We start from the raw sequence: 18,780 nt of genomic DNA, 5'->3' as shown, positions 1-18,780 counted from the left end.
ACCCCACTGGTCACAGCCTGCCATTCCGAAAGGGACCCGTTAATCGCTACTCTTTGTTTCCTGTCAGACAGCCAATTTTCAATCCATGTCAGTACTCTGCCCCCAATACCATGTGCCCTAATTTTGCCCACTAATATCCTATGTGGGACTTTATCAAAAGCTTTCTGGAAGTCCAGGTACACTATATCCTCTGGCTCTCCCATGTCCATTTTCATAGTTACATCCTCAAAAAACAGATGATTAGTCAAGCATGATTTTCCCTTCATAAATCTATCCTGACTCGGACTGATCCTTCTACTGCTATCCAAATGTGTCGTAATTTCATCTTTATAATTGACTCCAGCATCTTTCCCACCACTGACGTCAGGCTAACCGGTCTATAATTCCCTGTTTTCTCTCTCCCTCCTTTCTTGAAAAGTGGGACAACATTAGCCACCCTCTCGTCAGCAGGAACTGTTCCTGAATCTATAGAACATTGGAAAATGATTACCAATGCTTCCACGATTTCTAACGCCACCTCTTTAAGTACCCTGGGATGCAGACCATCAGGTCCAACACCGTTTATCCAACTCAGTCTATCCAACACCGTTTCTTGCCTAATATAAATTTACTTCAGTTTATCCTTTACACTTGTTCCTTTGACCACTATTACATCTGGGAGATTGTTTGTGTCTTCCCTAGTGAAGACAGATCAAAAGAACTTGTTCAACTCATCTGCCATTTCCTTGTTCCCAATAATAAATTCACCCGTTTCTGTCTTCAATGGTCCAATTTTGGTCTTAACTATTTTTTTGCTATTAACATACCTAAAGAAGCATTTACTATCCTCCTTTATATTCTCGGCTAGTTTATCTTCGTACCTCATTTTTTCTTGGCGTATTGCCTTTTTTGTTATCTTCTGTTGCTCTTTAAAAGCTTCACAGTCCTCCGGTTTCCCGCTCATCTTTGCTATGTTATACTTCTCTTTTATTTTTATACTGCCCTTTACTTCCCTCGTTAGCCACGGCCACCCCTTACTCCCCTTAGCATCTTTCTTCCTCTTTGGAATGAACCGATCCTGCACCTTCTGCATTATTCCCGGAAATACCTACCATTGTTGTTCCACTGTTGTCCCTGCTAGGGTATTGTTCCATTGAACTTTGGCCAGCTCCTCCCTCATAGCTCCATAGTTCCCTTTGTTCATCTGTAATACTAACACATCCGATTTTCCCTTCCCCTTCTCAAGTTGTAAGTTAAAGCATATTATATTATGGGCACTACCTCCTAATGGTTCCTTTACTATTTACAAGGTGGAATATGGAAGATTTTTTTAAAGTATGTTAAAAATAAAAGAGAAATTGGAGTGAATCTAGGACCGCTAGAAAATGAGGCAGGAGAAATAATAACGGGGATAAGGAGATGGCTAAACTAACTTACGTAATTTAATTAATTAAATTAATATCTCGCATCAGTCTTCACTGTGGAAGACACTAACAACGCGCCTGATGTAGTAGTGCGTAAAGGAAAAGAAGTAGGTGCAGTTACTATTACAAGAGAGAAGGCGCTCAAAATGCTGGAAGACCTAAATGAACAAACGTCACCGCGACCAGATGAAATGCACCCTGGGGTTCTGAAAGAGGTAGCTTTAGAGATTCTGCTGGCATTAGAAATGATCTTTCAAAAATTATTGGACTCCGGCATGGTGTCAGAGGACTGGAAAATTGCAAATGCCACTCCACTCCTTAAGAAAGGAGGAAGGCAGCAGAAATGCAATTATAGACCAGTCAGCCTGATCTCAGTTGTTGGGAAGATGTTAGGATCAATTGTTAAGGATGAGGTGATGGAGTACTTGGTGGCACAGGGCAAGAGCATGATTTCCTCCACGGACAATTCTGCCTGACGACTCTTTTGGAATTTTTCAAGGAGATTACAAGTAGATTAGATAAAGGTGATGCATTGGATGTTGTACATATGGAACTTCAGAAGGCCTTTGACCAGCTGCACACACATGAACTGCTTACCAAGTTAAGAGCCCATGGTATTACAGGAAAGTCACTAAAATGGTTAGAGCATTGGCTGATTGGCAGGAGGCAGCGAGTTTGAACAAAAGTACCCTGGTCGGCTGCCAGTCACTAGTTCCGCAGGGCCCAGTACCCAGAGGCCTCTATGCTTTATATAAATGATTTAGATAATGAAATAGATTGTTTTGTTGCCAAGTTTTCAGATGATGCGAAGGTTGGTGGAGGGGCAGTAGTGTAGAGGATTCAGGTAGGATTGAGACGGATTTAGTTTAGGAGAATGGGAAAGAAAGTGGCAAATGAAGTACAATGTGGGAAAATGCAGGGTCATGCAATTTGGTAGCAGAAACAAATGTGCGGACTATTTTTTAAACTGGCTGAAATTCCAGGAATCTAAGATGCAGGGGGAGATGGGAGTCCTTGTGCAGAACACCATGAAGGTTATTTTGCAGGCTCAGTCGGTGGTGAGGAAGGCAAATGTCATGTTAGCATTCATTCCAAGAGGTCTAGAATACAAGAGCCATGATCTGATGCTGATTCCTTATAAGGCACTGGTGAGGCCTCACCTTGAGCATTTTGAACAATTTTAAGCCCGTCGTCTTAGAAAAGATGTGCTGCCAATGTTGCACGAAATCTATCCCGAGGCCTAATTTGGAGCAGTGTGCGCAGTTCTGATCACCTATCTACCAAACAGGAATGATTGGAAAACTGCAGAGGAAATTTAAAAGGATGTTGCCTGCACTTAAGGATTTGAGTTATAGAAAAAGACTGAGTAAGTTAGGAGTTTAGTTTTGAGCGGCATGGTAGCATAGCGGAGAGCGTGTTGTTTTACGGCGTCAGTGACATGCGTTCGAAACTGGCCGCTTTGCAAAGACTTAATCCTTTCTTCTCACAGCATGTGTTTCCGGTCTCATCCCAGATTCCAAAGATATTTGGTCAAGGAGGTTAATTAGTCATTTGTGTATATTTGGTGGCGCAAAACTGTTGGATCATGCTGTATGAAGGAATGAAGGGAGGAAGGAATATATTGTTTGCCATGTTCGCTGCCTGCTCCTCAGTTATTTGACATGCTACATTTAGTAACACATGGTTCAGCAGAAGATTGAAGCACTGGTTAGTAGGGTCACACGGTATTCTATTTTCTTATCGATTGCAGAAATAGTCAGAGACTTATCTTTGACAAGGAGCTCAATGTTTCATTTGCAAATATTTGCAGTCTACTGACCTGCTCCATGGTAAAAGCTTCCAGATGGTTCCCAAACACTTCTGTCAAAAGCAATCTCTTCAGGAGGAGAGGCTCCGGTGTGTGGATCTCCCTGAAATAGATCAGGATCCAGAAAAAGTTTTTCTTCACTGACACTCAAAGTTGTTGCATGATCAGCTTCCGCATCCGACAAGTCCTCAGACTGGGTGTTAACGCATGCGTGTATTCCTCCCATTTCAGTTGTTTTGTCAGCTGGAAAAGGCAAAGTTCAGGTTAATGATCAAGAAGCACGTGACTGACGCCAATTAGAATTTGGCAGACAAAACTCTCTGGTCCCAATTAAGTGGCAGGTTCCCAAATAATCAGGCGGCGGCCATGATAAACAACCTTTTCACATCAACTGTCTTTAGGCCTTTCAGCATTAGAAACATTTCAATGAATTTCCCCCTTATCCTTCTGAATTCCAGAGAGTACAGACCCAGAGCCATCAGTCACTCCTCGTATGATAACCCTTTCATTACCGGAATAATCATTGTGAAACTCCTCTGGACCCTCTCCAATGCCAGCACATATCATCTAAGATGAGGGGCCGAAACTGTTCCTAATACCCAAGGTGAGGCCTAGTGCACCAGTGCCTTATAAAGCCTCAGCATCACATTCTTCCTATTGTACTGTAGACCACTTGAAATGAACGCTAACATGGCATTATCCTTCCTCACCACCGACTCAACCTCCACAAGTTTAGGGTGCTCTGCACAAGGACTCCCAAGTCCCTTTACACCTCAGATTTTTGGACTTCCTCCAGCTTTAGAAAATATTCCACAAGTTTATTTCTACATTCAAAATGCTTAAACACGCATTTTCCAACATTGTATTTCATTTTCCGCTTTCTTGCCCATTCTCCTAATCTGTCTAAGTCCTTCTGCAGCCTACCTGTTTCCTTAACATTACCATACCAATGATCGTATCATCTGCAAACTTGGCAACAAAATAATCTATTCCATCATCTAAACCATTGCTATTAAGCATAAAATTAAGTGGTGCCAACACCGTCCCACGCGGTAAATCACTAGGCACTGGCAGCCTGCTAGAAAAAGGATCCTTTGATTCCCACTCGCTGCCTCTTACCAATCAGCCAATGCTTTAACCATGTTAGTAACTTTCTTGCTATACCATGGGCTCTTAACTTGGTAAACAGTCTCATGTGTGACACCTTGTCAAAGGCCTTCTGGAAGTTCAAATAAACAACATACCCCCATCCATCAACTTTATCTATCCCACTTTTAATCTCCTCAGTGAATTCCAACAGGTTCATAAGACAGGAGTTTCACTGACGCAAACCATGCTGACTTCGTACTATCTTGCCGATCTTCACCAAGTACTCCATCACCCCATCATTAACAATGGACTCCAACATCTTCCCAACCACTGAGGTCAGGCTAACTGGTCTATAATTTCCTTTCTGCTGCCTTCCTCCTTACTTCAGGAGTGAAATGACATTTGCAATTTTGCAGTCCTCTGGCACCATGCCAGAATCCAATGATTTTTCAAAGATCATTTCCATAACACCACAATCTCTAATGCTATCTCTTTCAGAACCTTAGGGCGCAGGTCATGTGGGCGGGTGACTGTGTACCTGAAGGTCTTTTAACTTTTTGAAAACCTTCTCTCTTGTAAATTAACTGCACCCACCTATTTTCCTTCACACACTGTAACACTAAGCATACTGCTAGAGTGTTCCACAGTGAAGAAGGATGCAAAATACTCATTTAGTTCATCTTCCATTTCCTTCATCCCCATGACTATTTTTCCTGCCTCATTTTCTAGAGGGACTATGTCCGCTCTCATTTCTTCTTTATTTTTAACATACTTGAAAAAGCTTTTACAATCCAATTTGATATTGTTTGCTAACTTGCTTTAATCTTTTCCCTTGAAAATGATTTTTTTTTCTAAATTTCCCGATCGCCTATCTTCCCACTAATATGTTCTTTGATGTATGCCCTTTCTTTTGCTTTTATAGTAGCTTTGACTTTCCCTGTCAGCCATGGTTACTCTATTTTACCATTTGAGTGTTTATTAATTTTTGGAATATGTCTATGCTTCACCTTCCCCATTTCCGTCAGAAACACACGCTATTGCTACTCTGCTGACATCTCTGCTAGAAGCTCCTTCCAATTTACTTGTACCACTGTAATTTCCCTTACTCCACTGAAATACTGCTACCTCGGAGTTTACTTTCTCCCTATCAAATTTCAAGTGATCTCAATCATATTGTGATCACTGGTTACTAAAGGTTATTTTACGTTAAGCTCCCTAATCGCCTCCGGATCATTATATAACACCCAGTCCAATGCAGCTGATCTCCTAGTATGCTCAACGACAAAGTGCTCTAAAAGCTATCCCTTAGGCATTCAGTAAACTCACTCTCTTGAGATCCATTACCAATCTGGTTTTCCCAATTGATCTGCATGTTAAAATCTCCCATGACTACCATAACATTGCCCTTTTGATTCACCTTTTCGACGCCCTGTTGTAATCTGTCATCCACCTCCCAGCCACAGTTGGGAGGCCTGTATATAACTGCCATCAACGTCCTGTTACCCTTGCAGTTCCTTAACTCAACCCACAAGGATTCAACCTCTTCCGATCCTATGTTTCATCTTTCTTCTGATTTAATGTCATTATTTATCAGTGGAGCCACACCATCCCCTCCACCTACCTTCCTATACCTCCACTATAACCTGTAACCTTGGACAATCAGCAACCAACTCCTATACAGAATGATTTGATACACAGCCGGTTCGCTGCAAATTTGTCCCATCACCTGTCTGCTCTGATTGGCAGTCTGATTGCACTCCATCTTTAATTTGTTACCATCTGTCTTATGTTTTCTCTCTTTACTCCGGCTCCAACCCTACCACACCCTCCCCCCACCACCAAATTAGTTTAAATCATTCCCAACAGCTGTAACAAACAGCCCGCGAGAATATTGATCCAGCTCGGGGTCATGTGCAACCCGACACTTTTGAACAGGTCAGACGAGATCCTAATGATACCAGAACCTGAAGCCCTGCCCACTACGCCGGATTCTCAACCACTCATTTATCTGCCAAATCATCCTGTTTCTACCCTCACTGGTTCGTGGCGCAGGCCGCAATCCGGAAATTACTACCCGGGAGATCCTGACTCTCAGCTTCCTGCCGAGCTCCCTACATTCTCCTTTCAGGAACTCTTTGACTCTCCTTCCTATGTCATTGATACCAATATTGAGCAATACATCTTTCCTATTGCTCCAGATAGGAATTTCCAAAACATTTCTATCACATAGACCCCCATATTAGCTGAGGGGTCCTTGGAGCAAGGTTGATAGTACCCGTCTACTCTGCTCGTTCTATTCCCATTCCCAATTTGATTTTCACCAAGAATCCTGCGATGATAACCCTCGGAAATCCCATACTACGGGATGTTTAAGGTGTTTTCCTGACCGTGAAACACGCTGCTATATCAATATCTTGTACAAGTCAAGAAAGTTCTGATCTATCTTTATTCTAGGCAGGGTGCCTTATGCCACCTTCCATTAGACTTGCCAAATCCAAATCGGTAACGCCATCTCCTCGGCCACCATCGTGCAGGATTCGCTTGATGTCTCATACGCAGTCCCCACACCCTCCCCGTCTCATTCCTTCACCATGTCACGCGTCAACCCATCCATCGGTTCCCCGCATTTTTCAGGCCGTGAGTTGCCCTAGTCCAGGGGCCCCACATTCATCATTTCAAGTTCTTAACGCCATGATAATTACGCCAAAGATGGGAGAATTCCACTTGCCATCCATTATGGAGGATTAAACCAGTCTGGCAGGATGCAGGAGGAATTTAACAGAAAGATAATCTTTAAACTGGGAAATGGATTTTAATACAGCCAGATCAAAAGTAATATGTTGAACTTTGCAGGGATATTTGAGTAGTAATTACACATCGATCTGTAAGAAGTTGAGCAGCGTGGTAGGACAGAGGTACTCGATGTTTTATTTGCCACTATTTGCAAGCTACTGACCTGCTCCATGTTCAAAGCTCCCAGACGGTTCCAAAACATCTCTGTCAAAAGCAATCTCTTCACCAATAGTTATTCCTGCGTGTGGAACTTCTTGGAATTGATCAGGACCCAGAAAATGGCTTTGTTCACTGTCACTCGATTTTGTGGCATGATCAATTTCCACATCCGACAAGCATTCAAGCCGGGTTTTAATGCATGTGCATATTCCTCCCATTTCAGTTGCTTTGCTGTCTGGAAAATGCAAATTCAGATTAATGAGCAAACAACAAACACGTAACTGACGCTAATTAGAATCTGGTTGACGAAACTCTCCTGTCCCAATTAAGTGGCAGAGTGTCCTAAATAAACAGACAGAATCCCAGCTATGCTCTTGATTTGTTTTTTGTCTTAAGAGATATCCCAGATAAGCGGCTGCCATGATTAATCAACAGCCGAATTATACTGAATCGACTATACAATGCCTTGAAAAGCCCTATCCTACATATGTGTATTACATCCAGGGGTTTTGACCAATTCGGTTGAGGAGTTTTACTTGTGAATTATATTTTCTTATTTAACGTAAGAACAGAAAATTAGGAAAAAAATTAAAGCATGAAGAAACGAGAAGTTCAAAAACTGAAATGTTAGCTGCTCAGAGTTACTTTGCCCTGTACTTAGTTGAAACACCTCTCGCAACTATTACAACCAGAGGATATTTTGGATACGTCTGTATTAGCTTGGGACAACATGACTGAGCAAGTTATGCCTATTCCCCTTGCAAAACTTGCTCAAGGACTGTACGGTGAGTTAGGGAGCTCAAGACAGCAATTCAGGGATCTTTCAGAGATGTTCGATCGGGTATGCATGTGTCCATATATATGATCATCCGTTATTTTTCTTCAAACTATATAAAGTACAACAACTATATCTTTAGCTACATATTATAGGACGAAGATTTCCATCCCTTGAATGAGCTTTGAACGCCCCTTTTAGACTGATTTCAATACATCCCTTCTATAATAATTGACCAATATAAATCGAGACGGACTGAACGTGAATTCTAAGAGAGCGATTTTCCTCCTGGCGGGCATCTGTAGTAAAGAAACTTAGTTCGAGAATAAAGAGATTAATTTAATATAGATTTAGATGTATATCCTCCCTGTTGCGTCTCTTTGGAATCCTCTAGCCCAGAGGGTTTCAGTTTCATCCAGAGATTGCTAGACACGGTAAATCGGGACGAAAGAAAGAACAAGGAAGTCGTGCTGATACTATGTTTCACACACAGAAAATGCTGGAGGAACTCAAGGGGCCAGGCAGCTTCTATGGAAAACCGTATAGTCGCGTTTCGGGCCGAGACCCTTCGGCAGGACTGGAGGAAAAGGACAATTAAGGAGTCGATTTTAAAGGTGCGGGGAGAGGAGGGAGAAACAGGAGGTGTTAGTTCAAACCGGGATGGGGAGGGATGAAGTAAAGAGCTGGGAAGTTGATTGATGAAAGAGATACAGGTGGAAAAGGGGGGATATAATAGGAGAGGACAAGAGGCCATCAAGGAAAGAAAAGTGGAGAGAAGCACCAGAGGGAGGCGATGGGCAGGCAAAGTAGAAGTCAGTTCGCCAGACTAATACGGCACTTAGTATGTTACGGCAGAAGTCAGTTCGCCAGACTACTACAGCACTTAGTTTCTTCACGGGTTTGATGGTGAGGTTGGGATTAGTGATGAGGGACTGGAGACCCAGGCGTTCGGAAGGAGTGAGGTTTGAATTGGAGAGAGGAGTTTTGAAGTCGAGACGGATGACGATTTTCAGTCCATGGTCTCCTCTACCATCGTGTTGAAGCCACACTCTGGTTGCAGTAACAACACATATTCTGTCTGGGTAGCCTCAAACCTGATGGCATGAAGTCGATTTCCGCTTCACTATTCCCCATCCCGTTTGCCCTCTCACCTAAACTCCTTGCCTAACCATCACTTTCCTCTGGTGTTCCTCTCCCTTTTGTTTCTTACAAGGGCTTCCGTCCTCTCCAATTATATTTCTCTTGTTCCGCCCCTGTATCTCTTTCACCAATCAACTTTCTAGGTATTTACTTCACTCTTCCTCCTCCTGATTTCACCTATCACCCTGTGTTTCTCCGTCCCCAATTCTCACATTTATCAAATAAATGAACGGGCAATGACCATGTACACTACTTCACTTATTTTCTTCTTTATTGCTCTCTGTTTCATTACTTAGTTAATTTAATTTTGTGTGTCTTATTGTAATTTATGTTTTATTTTCTTTGTATGTTTTGCAGTGTACTGGCACCGTGAATCAAGGTATTTCAGACATATGCCAATGATATTAAACTTGATTCTTGTACTTACGTGAGAAACAGTAGATAATATCTGTGGAGAAGAGAACAAACCTAATGTTTCTGGAGCAAAACCCTTCGTCAGCATGGTTTCAAACAATGTCTGATATTATGCAGCATCTAGAGTTCTTTGTTCTTTTTGTTCACTAGTAGGCTACAGTGAGGGGAATGTCTAAACACGGTTATAATACTGAATTCGATTATGCAGACAACAAACAGTTATTTACTAACCTCTGTGTAGTTTCTCTAACGACTCTTAAATATCTTGTTTTTTATCCTTTACATGTTGCCTCTGCTTTCAGTTTCTACAATCCCGGGAAAATGACCATGGCTATCCATATTATCTATTCTCCTCGTGATTTTCTAAAGTTTTATGAGGTTATCGTGATTTCTCCCACACATTGGGGAAGTAACATCCATCTTGGCCAACGTCCTCCAAAGCTCAGGCTACCTTATCCAGCCGGCGTCCTCGCAAATCTCTTATGCTCCCTCGTCAGCAATATTTATTCTAAAACGGATTGACCAAATCAGTCCACAAATACTCTATGTCGCCTACCCAACGACGTATGTAACTACAACATAATGTCGCCTCTCCAAAGAAACATGTCCTGACTGATGAAGTCAAGCGTGCTAAGAGCATCCTTCACCACCTTCTACACTATTGTTGCCACTTTCAATGACGGTACACTTGTACCCCCAGGTCCCTCTGTTTCACAATACTCTGTACCCTATAGCATCCATTGTTTTATGTCTCCCTTTGAAAGGGATGTGGTCAGCCAAACCAGGAACGAGACGAGCAACCGTCCGTGCCTTCCTTACACTGGCCGGTCTTCGATTTTTTTGTTTTTTTTTTTGCTTTTCTTTTCTTTGTTTTGTTTTTCAAAACACCGTTATAATACCAAATCTGAGGCATATAACCAATGATGCAAACAGCAAATAGTTACGTAGTACCATCTATGTAGGTCTCACAAGTCTCTATATCTCTTCTCTTTTATCTTCTACCTGTGCTCTCGGATATTGGAATTGCCAACCCTGAGGATGTAACCATGGCCATTCATATTATCCATGCTCGTCATGATTTTATAAACATTTACGAGGTTACACTGAATTGTCCTACACTCTGGGGGAAACACATCCATGTTGGCCAACCACTCCTTATCACTCAGGCTGCCCTGTCCAGATACCATCCTCATAAAACTCTACTGCAACCTCTTCAGCAATATCTCTCCTAATGCAATGTGGCCATATCTGTCCACATAGACACTGTGTGTCCTACCCAACGACATCTGTAACTACAAGATTGTTTCCGTACTCCGAAACTCCATCTCATTTACCATCCTCGCCACGTGTGGCCACTTTCAATGAACCGTGCACTTGTACTCGCAGGTGCTTCCGTTCCACGCACTGTGCAAGGCCCGCCCTGGTGTGATTGTCCAGAATGTATCAGCTGACAATGTCATCGCCGATAAGTGGACTCAGAACACACACATTTATTACAACTCAATCTCACTTTATTTTACTTATTAGAACATAGAACATAGAATAGTACAGCACATTACAGGCCCTTCGGCCTACAATGTTGTGCCGACCCTCAAATCCTGCCTCCCATATAACCCCCCACCTTAAATTCCTCCATATACCTGTCTAGTAGTCTCTTAAACTTCACCAGTGTATCTGCCTCCACCACTGACTCAGGCCGTGCATTCCACGCACCAACCACTCTGAGTGAAAAACCTTCCTCTAATATCCCCCTTGAACTTCCCACCCCTTACCGTATTTACACGGAGAACACTGTTCTGAAGTCTGAACAGAGAAATTCTACTTTTACAGAGAATTGACTAGTGGTTCCAGATATTGGCTGTTTTTTCTAAACCGTGAGTGTTTGAAATCCTTACTTGAAAAATCAATCACCATTCACCAACAGTGAAAAGTGACTGCAAGCTGACTACCAAGGTTACTTTGTATTTAGTAAAGCAAATTTATCGCGCCCATTTGTTATATTCTTATCTCGTTTCCAATAATGGTAACCTGCTATGCAAACGGAATTTATGCGCTTCAAATATCTTTCTTCCCTGCATATTATGTTCAGGCTTGCTTTGTCACAACTTCCACAACATTTGTTCAAGTTGAAACCTGTTTGCCATCTCTCAGCACATCTTCCCAAATGAACAAAATATATTTAAAATCCATTTTAACCTACTTCATTATCATGGTGATTTAAATCATCAGTCTTTCTAATCATGCCATGTATATTCCTATCCAATTATCTACGTTAATTATGAACTGCAAAGGTGCCAACACTGAACCAGTCACCGGCCGACAATCACTAAATCCAAATTCAGCCAACACAATCTGCTTCTCATCATTTAGCTAATTGTGAATTCGCTTCCCCTTATTTTAATCTGTAAGGTTTTGTGAGCTTCCAGATCTGTCTACCATGCAGGACGTTATCAAGGGTCTTATTAAAGTCCATGTTAACAAATCAACTGGACTATCCTGATCTTATCCAGTTATTTCTTCGAAAAAATCCAAATGCTTCTAGTCACAAAACCATGTTGACTATTCCGGGTCAGGCCTTGACTATCTAATGCCTCGATTAGGAATAGTCAGCAGGATTTGATCGTAATCCTGTTCGCATGATTCTTGTCCAGTAACAGTCCTTGAATGAGATCAAGCTGATTCTCCTCCCGTCTTTTTAATATTCCTATTGTACCAGCCGTCAGCACTACTCGAACCGAATGCTCAAAGCATCCACCACTTCTGTGTAACGAAACCTACCTCTGACATATCAGCTGAACATTCCGCCACTCTCTTTAAACAGATGATTTTTGGCTTCAGGCGATGCGGGTTTGGAGAGATTTGTTCGCAGTCCAATCTATCCATGTTTCTCATAATCTCACACACTTCGATGAATAAAGCTCCCTCACTCTCTATCACTACAATGTGAAAATCTCTAGTTCACTTAAACTTTCCTCATGAAACATGTTCAGGCAGCAACCAAAAAAATCTCTTCTAAAGCTCCACATTTCCACATTAACGCTCCATCGGCCACTCCTCCAAATGACGTTGCAATTGTCTATAACGTACAGTACATGTGGATATCTTTGATATCGCTTTTTTTCCCTTTAAAGTTCTTTTGAAGACACTGACCTGGAGTTACACGCTGACTGCGGTTTTTGCGGAAATGGAACCCGCTTTCCGGGGCTCACGACCGACCGCTTTTCGACATGACAAGGATACGGCCTGAAAGACGAGCGCGCTATCAGGTTTCCGGATATTCCGGCTCTGAAGACAGGCGGATTCAAGGCCGCCGCCTGGTGCACCTTGGGAGACAGATGATCGTAAGCAGCGAGCTGACTGCAGCATGTGCGCAGAGACCCGAGTTCTTTTGGCACAGGGCTGGGAAAAAGTGGCCTTCGAACCCCAGAAATCAGCGAGTTGCTTTGATATATCTCCCATCTCGCTGTGAAACGGGGATTACTCTTTTTTTCCCTTATTAAGGAGAGAGAGAGAGAGAGCCTGTGGTGTGTCATGTTACGAGGTGAACGAGTAGCCTTTGGGGTACTGCAAGTCTGTGTCTTTATAAATGCTTTAATGCAGGCTTGAGCGCTCGGTGGAGGGCGCCGATGCGCTTTTTTTCTGGTCGTTGCATTGCTGTTGTTTATGCGTGGGAGAAAGGAGTTGGGAAGGGGATCTAACGTTTAACTGTCTTTCATTATTTGCTGCTGTTTATGCGTGGGAGAAAGGAGTTGGGGAGGGGATCTAACGTTTAACTGTCTTTCATTATTTGCTTGCACTCCTCTGTTTTCGTGGATGTTTGTGAACAAAAATATTTTCTGGGAGTACATTGTATACATTTCTCTGACATTAAATATACCTATTGAGTACAGGACCGAAGGCGTTATATTTGTTTGCATGATGTTTACACAATAATGTGCATGATTTCGCAGCACGGGTAGAGTTTGACAGAGAGGATATTGTGGGCATCCTTGAGTCGTGGCTGATAGAATATTAAGGAAAATTAAGTCAGATTCTTCGAAAGAGTTGACAATGGATCGGAGGATGTATATTCCTTGTGGGCATCAAAGAGTCTATGAGGGCAAATGGGCCATAGTGGGAGTAGATAGGATTTATCTACAAATTACAACGTTAAATAGAATGACAATCTTACAAAAATGTAATGTTGCACCAGCAATTGTAGATTTCAATATGCAAGTTGCCGGTGGATCCGAGGAAAGTGAATTTGTAGAATGTCAACGAGATAACGTTTTGTAGCGGCGAGTGGCTCAGCCCGCTCAAGCAAAGGCAACTCTTGAATAGGCGTTGTGCAATGGACAAGATTTGACTGGGGAGCTTGATCAAATTAGGAAGCTTAGGAGGTAGTGATCATAATATACTGGAATTCACCCTGCAGTTTCAGAGGGAGAAGATGAAGTCGGATGTCCTATTATAACTGTGGGGTAAAGGGAATTACAAAGACACGAAAGAGCAGATAACCAAAGATATTAGCAAGAGAACACTAGCAGGATTGACGGCAGAACCGCAGTGGCTGGAGTATCTGAGTACGGTTCTGAAAGTGCAGAGTAGATACATCCCAAAGATGAAGATGTATTCTAAATGGAGGGTGAGGCAATTCTGTTTGAGAACGGAAGCAGAAGATAGCATTAAATTCAAAGAGAGGGCATATAACATTGTAAATATTAAAAGAAAGTAAGAGTACTGAGAAATTTTCACAAATGAACAGCATGCAATTGAAATGTCATTGGGAAAGAAAGGATGAAATATGTAGTAAAGCTGCATCAAAGACGGTACTATTTTTTCAGATATATATAACGTCAAAGAGAAACGAGTGTAGATATTGGACTGTGGAAACTGACACGGGAGATATAGTAATGGGGGACAAAGACACGGCACAGGAACGTATTAAGTATGATCGAGGGACAATTGCGCTAGCGTGTGGACGTCAACCAGTTAGAATAGCGAGAGAGTTTAAAAGGAGCACAACTTTATCGAGCGGGCGTTTAAGGAGCGGGCATCAAAGCAGGTAGAGTAGGATTGATTTGGCTCAGCACGTCTTAGGCGATAACGGGTCGTGTCGAGATCAGTTATTTGTGAGGAATAGAAACAGGAAGTATGTATGTAAGGCCGGTGTTCAGTGATGGGTGTCAGATGTGGGAAGGTCTGGAGACTCCCAACGACCCGGACGGCAACATCTGCATAAGGTGCAACTCTTTAGAGACAGTGTTAGGCAACTGGAACTGCAGCTTGATGACCTTCGCCTAGTCAGGGGAAGTGAGGAGGTAATAGATAGGAACTATAGGTAAGTGGTCACACTGGGGCCTTGGGAGACAGGTAAGTGCGTAACAGTTAGGAGAGGGAAGGGCAAGAGTCACATACTAGAGAGTACCCCTGTGGCTGCTCCCCTTAACAAAAAGTACTCCTGTTTGAGTACTGTTGGGGAGGGGGTCAGCCTACCTGAGGGAAGCAATAGTAGTTGCGCCTGTTGCATAGAATCTGGCCCTGTGGCTCAGAAGGGTAAGGAAAGGAAGAGGATGTCAGCAGTGATAGGGGACTCTATCGCTAGGGTTTCAGATAAGCGATTCTTTGGTCGCAGGAAAGAAACACCGATGGTAGTTTGCCTCCCATGTGCCAGGGTCCGGGATGCTTCTGATCGCGTCCACGATATATTGAAATGGGAGGGAGAACAGCCAGAGGCCGTGGTACAGATTGGTACCAACGACATAGGAAGAAAAAAGAGTTAGGAAACTACAAAGAGTCAGGAATTAAGTTGAGAAGCTGGACCTCAAAGGCAGTAATCTCGGGATTACCGCCTGTGACACGCGACAATGAGCATAGGAATAGAATGAGGTGGAGGATAAATGCGTGGCTGAGGGATTGGGGTCAGGGATTCAGATTTCTGGATCATTGGGACCTCCTTTGTGCAGGCCTGACCTGTACAAGTAGGACAGGTTGAGTTCTACGGGACCAATATCCTGGCAAGAAGGTTTGCGAACAATGTTGAGGAGAGTTTAAAATAGAATTTCTAGTGGGTGGGAACCGAACTGAAGGGACGGAGGAAGGGCAGTTGGTTCATAAATAGAGAAAGCTTGTAGACTGTGCAAGTGGGTGGATAAGCAGGTGATAGAGAAGGGACGCGCTCAGACCGATGGTTTGAGATGTTTCTATTTGAATTCAAAGAGTATTATGAGGAAAGCGGACTCGTTAAGAGCGTGGATCAGTACTTGGAGCTATGATGCTAGATCATAAGACCAGAAGACCATAAGCTATAGGAGCAGAAGCAGGCCATTCGGCCCATCAAGTCTGCTCCGCCATTCAATCATGGGCTGATCCACGTCATCCAGTCTTCCTCACTCCTTTGCTTTCACCCTGTACCCTTTGTTGCCCTGGCTAATCAAGAACCTATCTGTCTCTGCCTTTAATACATCGAATGACTTGGCCTCCACAGCCGCTTGTGGCAACAAATTCCACACATTTACCACCCTCTAACTAAATTAATTTCTCTGTATCTCAGTTCTAAAAGGACGTCGTTCAATCCTGAAGTCGTGCCTTCTTGTCCTGGAATCCCCTACCATGGGAAATAACTTTGCCATATCTAATCTGTTCAGGCCTTTTAACATTTGGAATATTTCTATGAGATCCCCCCCCCATTCTACTGAACTCCAGGGAATACAGCCCAAGAGCTGCCAGATATTCCTCATATCGTAACCCTTTCATTCCATTGAATTAACTCTTTAAACACTGATTCAAAACACAGATAACGGTTTTGTTTAAATAAAGATCCGAAATCGATATCAGAAGCTGAATTATTCTCACCTTGATTCCAGAATAATATTCTGATAGTGCGGGTATGTCGTTTCTTTCAACTAACCCTGCCCACTGTTCCACGCCGAAATCATGGAAACATATAAAATAGTGGAAGAAAGTAGCCTGTCTGGAGGTATTTATGGATGGGATAAACAGTTTCGAACCGACATATTTTATTAGGACAAGATTGGAAGGTGGAAGAGGCCAGCTGTATGATTGATTTGCAAGGAGCGGGTTGTTGTGTGAGAGGCGGAGCTCAGTGTCTGGGTTTCAGCAGCTGTCTCTCCGGGGACATTGGTCAGAATTAGCAGCCGCCTTTCTGCTGGAATCAAATCGAAACGGTTCGAAAAAAATACTTTCATACAGAGGTGGACCAGTGCCGCTTTGATATTGCATTTAACCCTTTCTGCAATATAAAATAGCGATAAATCCTATGTCGTGATGTAAAGAGTATTACCTGGGGCCTCGAACCGGCTAAGCTATCAGTTACCGCTACTGTCCTGTCTGCTGCGAGTTTCCTGAACTTATTTTTGACTCAGTTTCCTATAATTTTCAGATGTGTCAAACATAATTTTCACATTTCGTTCCAATAAACCATTCCGGGACATTCATCAAAGCGACATTGATAAGAATAACTGGGCGGTCATCTATATAGCTACTCTATAGAAAGCATTCCGGAGTGCCCTTGTGGTTCAAAGGAACGACGTCGTCGTGCTGAATCGATTTGTAAAATAATAAACCTGTTAAAATCAATATGACAGGGATCCCATCTGCAACACAATTCACTCCCTATCCCCAGCTAAAAGGATCCTTGCTGTTAACGCTCACTGGTTGTGCTGAATCAGAGGGATCACTTACCTCCGTCGTTGTAACTGGACGGCGTTCAGAAAGGTCCCGGGATATCACAGTCTGACTTGCCGGGTGAGAAACAATGGGTCTGCACCGGTGTGCTCACCGTGTATGGAGAGTTGAGTCTGAGCTGCTGCTCCCAAGGCCACTCGGCTGTGATGTGTCCGTCGCTCATTACAGATGGACAGGGCCGGGTGAGCCGGGGTAGAGCGGGACTGCCGCAGTCTCACCGGCTCAATACGGGTCTAAAAGAGGGAGGAAACGGGAGTAGGATAAATGTAGCAAACCGACAGAGGAAAAGAAACAGGCTTCGTTAAACATTCTGTCTAGATTTCCGTGTATGTTTCTCCTATTTCTTTCATCGCAACCAGTAGGGCGGAGTTTATCTGTTTACACTGAGTTCCAGGCTGCGAATTTGATCCAGTCCGGGTTCTGATAGGGTCTGATCTCCGTGGAAATAGGACTGTCCGGAGTAGGTATAGTTTCAGTTCTAACGTCCCTCAACCGTTCAGGTACAGGAAGCCGAAAAAAATAATTAAACTGAATATGTTGGGCTAAATATATTGACACTCAACTGGAATAAATTAGGCCAAAGATTTTCTCAGCGCCTCTCGATTCAGAGGAATTTATTAGCATCCATTTATTAACTCTGTTATTGAGAGATTATTGTATTTCCATCCAGACAACTATTGTCACAAGAAACCCACTCGCCCACGGTTAACAGCGGGTGCCATTTCATAAGCAGTGTTTGTTGATCCACACTCCGCCGGAAATACTAGTGGAATTAGTTTCTCATAGAAGTTATCTGTTAGAAATGCCCAGAAGTTTTACCGAGGAAGGTGGTGATGGGCTGATTGAAAATTGCCACTACTGTAGGACGTTGGTGTCAGACAGGCCGACTGGGGGGGGGGGGGGGGGGGGGGAATGACATATTCACAGAAAACATTCACATCAGTTAAAAAGGCCGACAGGGAGGGAATGACGAACTGATTGAAAAGGAGCACTAGGGAGGGAATTGTGTGCTGATTAAAAATGGGAGCCCACTCCTCTCTATTCCGTATGCTAATCCTCACACTCCCCATCCCTCTACCGCATCTATACCCTATCTATACACCTCATGATTTTGTAGACCTCTATCAAATTTCCCCCAAATTTTCTATGCTCCAAGTAACAAAGACGTAACCTATTCAATCTTCCCCAATAACTCAGGTCCTCCAATCGCAGCAACATCTTTGTAAATTTTCCTTGTACGCTATCAAACTTATTTATATCTTTGCTGCAGGTGGGTGACGTAACTGCATTCAATACTCCTAACTAGACCTCATAAACACAGCAAACACCTTCAACGTATCATGCAATCTCCTGTACTATATACTTTAATTTATAAAGGTCAAAATTACAAAAGATTTCTTTACTACCTTATCGAGGTGTGCCGCCACTTTCAATGAATCACGGACCTGTATTCACTTTGTTCTGCCGCACTCCACAGTACCCTACCGGGCCCTGTGTAAGATCTGCCTTGGCTC

The 18,780-nt window shown here is 43.0% G+C and overlaps 1 protein-coding gene across 1 annotated transcript in view; it reads right to left on the bottom strand.

Moving 5' to 3' along the window:
• The window catches only part of LOC140724154 (NACHT, LRR and PYD domains-containing protein 3-like), a 34,823-nt gene extending 17,477 nt beyond the window's left edge, over positions 1-17,346 (bottom strand). Inside the window, exons 1-3 of the mRNA XM_073038639.1 lie at positions 17,264-17,346; positions 7,256-7,486; positions 3,223-3,453 (exon numbers count right to left, since the gene is read on the bottom strand). Coding sequence (XP_072894740.1) covers positions 3,223-3,453; positions 7,256-7,469 — 445 coding nt within the window. The 5' untranslated portion in view covers positions 7,470-7,486; positions 17,264-17,346. The remainder of the gene's footprint in view (positions 1-3,222; positions 3,454-7,255; positions 7,487-17,263) is intronic.
• Positions 17,347-18,780: the final 1,434 nt, after the last annotated feature.

The sequence above is a fragment of the Hemitrygon akajei genome, unplaced genomic scaffold, assembly GCF_048418815.1.
Source record: "Hemitrygon akajei unplaced genomic scaffold, sHemAka1.3 Scf000168, whole genome shotgun sequence".
NCBI lineage: Eukaryota > Metazoa > Chordata > Chondrichthyes > Myliobatiformes > Dasyatidae > Hemitrygon > Hemitrygon akajei.
The sequence above is the reverse complement of the archived record's forward strand: the minus strand, read 5'-3'. Positions and strand labels throughout refer to the sequence as shown.